The following is a 2,363-nucleotide window of genomic DNA, read 5'->3' as shown; positions in this document are numbered from 1 at the left end:
GCTCACGGATTGCTACTTCAGATTTTACAAATAAAAAATAAATATTCAAATATTTAAACACAATCCTCCACTGCTGGAGGATTTGCATCTGTCTTTACAAAGTATACACAAATACTAAGTGTTAATGACATTTTCCACCAAATCTCACAAAATCAATTCATCATAATTGGGGACCCAAATGACAAAACGTGTAATAAATAACTTTGAAACATACCTTGTTTCTGGGTTGTACCTTGCGGAATAGCAAATACAGTAAATAGAAGTTGCCGACACTGAAGAGAAGATTAACAAATCTGAGCATCCCTATAGAGCAGACAACATGTTCAGACCATCCGAAGATCCAACTGGCAGGTTTGACCGCTCCAACTGACACCAGGTATAAGCCAGGCAAGGTGGTAATCATGGGATCCCACTTGAAAATGAAAGGCACACAATGAAACAAAAAAAAGCAAGACGTAATAGACAGGACAGACACAAACATAACATTCAAGTGTCATCTTTACTAACAATGAAGAGTTTTGAAATAATTATTCTATGACAAGGTTAAATAAGTCCTCAGAAGAGATGTCTTCTCTAAGGAAAAGTTTTTCTTATTTTTTACCCTTGCTTTGTGATTGTTACCATACATCCAACCAATAGACAACAGCTTAAAATCCATTTTTATTTTCCGAAAAAAAAAATGCTCTTCAGAGGGCCTGGATTTTTGTGACTTATTTCCAAATGCTCCAATTTTAAAAAGCATGGAAAGATTGGCTGTAATTGTGATAAGCTTAGAAAGGAAGAAGAGTTGGGACAGAGTATCCTACAGGCTCCACGGTGACAGCTAACACATACTACACCAGGATTTGTGTCAGACCCTCTGTGATTATTACTGTCAGACGCCCTGTAGTAGATACTATTATTACTGTCACTTTGCAGATGAGTAACCTGAAACTCAGAAAATTTCCAAGGTCATAAAACTAGTAAATATCAGACAACAGACTATATTTCTAACAGACAACAAGCTTTATATTTCTAACCAATATAGTGTGTCACCAGAGGAGGAGTGATGTTTGTTTGTGTAGTTATATTTATATTCATAGTCAAATATATATTCAGAAAACCCAGGGATGGAATTAGAGTAAATTGTCACTTTGGGGCAGCTGAAGATCGCTCTGCTTCACCCTATTCTATCCCCCAAATACGCAGTGAGGTGCTTGAGAGGTGAGTTAAAGTGAAGTTTTCTGACATTTCCAAAGAGCACCAAAATGCCTCTAATTTTGACACTGGGAACGATAGAGTGAGATATATATCAGTAAAAGCAGCAGCAACTCAGCCCCCCAGTAACTATTCTCCCAGATCATTCCTTCCTAGGAGCCGGATCTGTTGTTATTCATTCATTTAACCAATATTCACAGATCTCAGAGACAAGAACAAAAGATTACCCAGTTCCTTCCCTGTTTCCAGGCTAGGAAGATGGAACGGGGAGAGTTAAGGATAGGGACAGGAGAAGTAAGCACTGGCCCTCTCCATCCCGCCCGGGGCAGGCCCAGGGGGGGACCCCACCTGCGAGAGGGAGAAATGGCCCTCACAGTAGCGCTGCGCCTGCGGCAGGTGGAAGGTCTCGTCCATGTAGGGCTCTCGCAGCGCGCGGCTGAAGGCGGAGAAGAGGAGGCAAGACACTAAGAAGGTGCAGCTCAAGGCAGCCGAAAAATAGTAACCCTCCAGCTGCGCCATTCCTGCCCCCATAGCCACTGCCCAAGAACCCACTCCTGGAAAAATCTGATCCAGGAAAGCCGAGCTTGAAACCCGAGCTCGAAATGGGCGCCCAAGGCGGGACTGGCCGGACAAGACTCGGCACAGCCGGAAGGCAAAGGATGCTGGGAGAGAGCGGACCCGGAAGAATCGGGTCACTGTTTCCGGACTGACGAGTTTATGTAACGGACCGGGCTATTTCCCTGTCAATCATATTGCCCGGGGCGCTCGGAGTGGTCGGAACCCCTGGAAGGAGGCGGGTCTCGGGAATCTGTCCGCGCGGAAGAGGAAAGCTCAAAAGGCTTTGAAAAGGGAGCAGTTTTTTTTTTTTTCCAGCCCTGGCTTCCCCCCCGTTTCCACCTCTTGCCAGCAGGTGGCGTCATTTCTCCACGTTTCCAAACCCCAAACTGGAAATTTGCACATTTCCCTCCCCCCAGATGTTTCTGTTTTCTCTCCAGCAGTTCGAATTACTAAAACTTTAATTCCTAGACATTTCATTCCATCAACTTTAGAGGACGGAAGGAAAGCGTTTAGATATGTTGGGAATATATATTCAGACTTTCAGGTTAAAACTTGGAAGGACCAGAGAAGCATCACTACTGAAAGAACTTCACCTGCGAGATTTACCC

At 44.0% G+C, this 2,363-nt stretch overlaps 1 protein-coding gene across 1 annotated transcript in view; it reads right to left on the bottom strand.

The window, feature by feature from the left end:
* ALG10 (ALG10, alpha-1,2-glucosyltransferase) overlaps window positions 1-2,020 on the bottom strand; it is a 4,448-nt gene extending 2,428 nt beyond the window's left edge. The window contains exons 1-2 of the mRNA XM_003792492.1: window positions 1,546-2,020; window positions 215-412 (exon numbers count right to left, since the gene is read on the bottom strand). Coding sequence (XP_003792540.1) covers window positions 215-412; window positions 1,546-1,728 — 381 coding nt within the window. The 5' untranslated portion in view covers window positions 1,729-2,020. The remainder of the gene's footprint in view (window positions 1-214; window positions 413-1,545) is intronic.
* Window positions 2,021-2,363: the final 343 nt, after the last annotated feature.

Source organism: Otolemur garnettii, unplaced genomic scaffold (genome assembly GCF_000181295.1).
Source record: "Otolemur garnettii isolate 467f Iridium unplaced genomic scaffold, OtoGar3 scaffold00057, whole genome shotgun sequence".
Taxonomy (NCBI): domain Eukaryota; kingdom Metazoa; phylum Chordata; class Mammalia; order Primates; family Galagidae; genus Otolemur; species Otolemur garnettii.
Note: the sequence above shows the minus strand (reverse complement) of the source record. Positions and strands in the feature narration are given on the sequence as shown.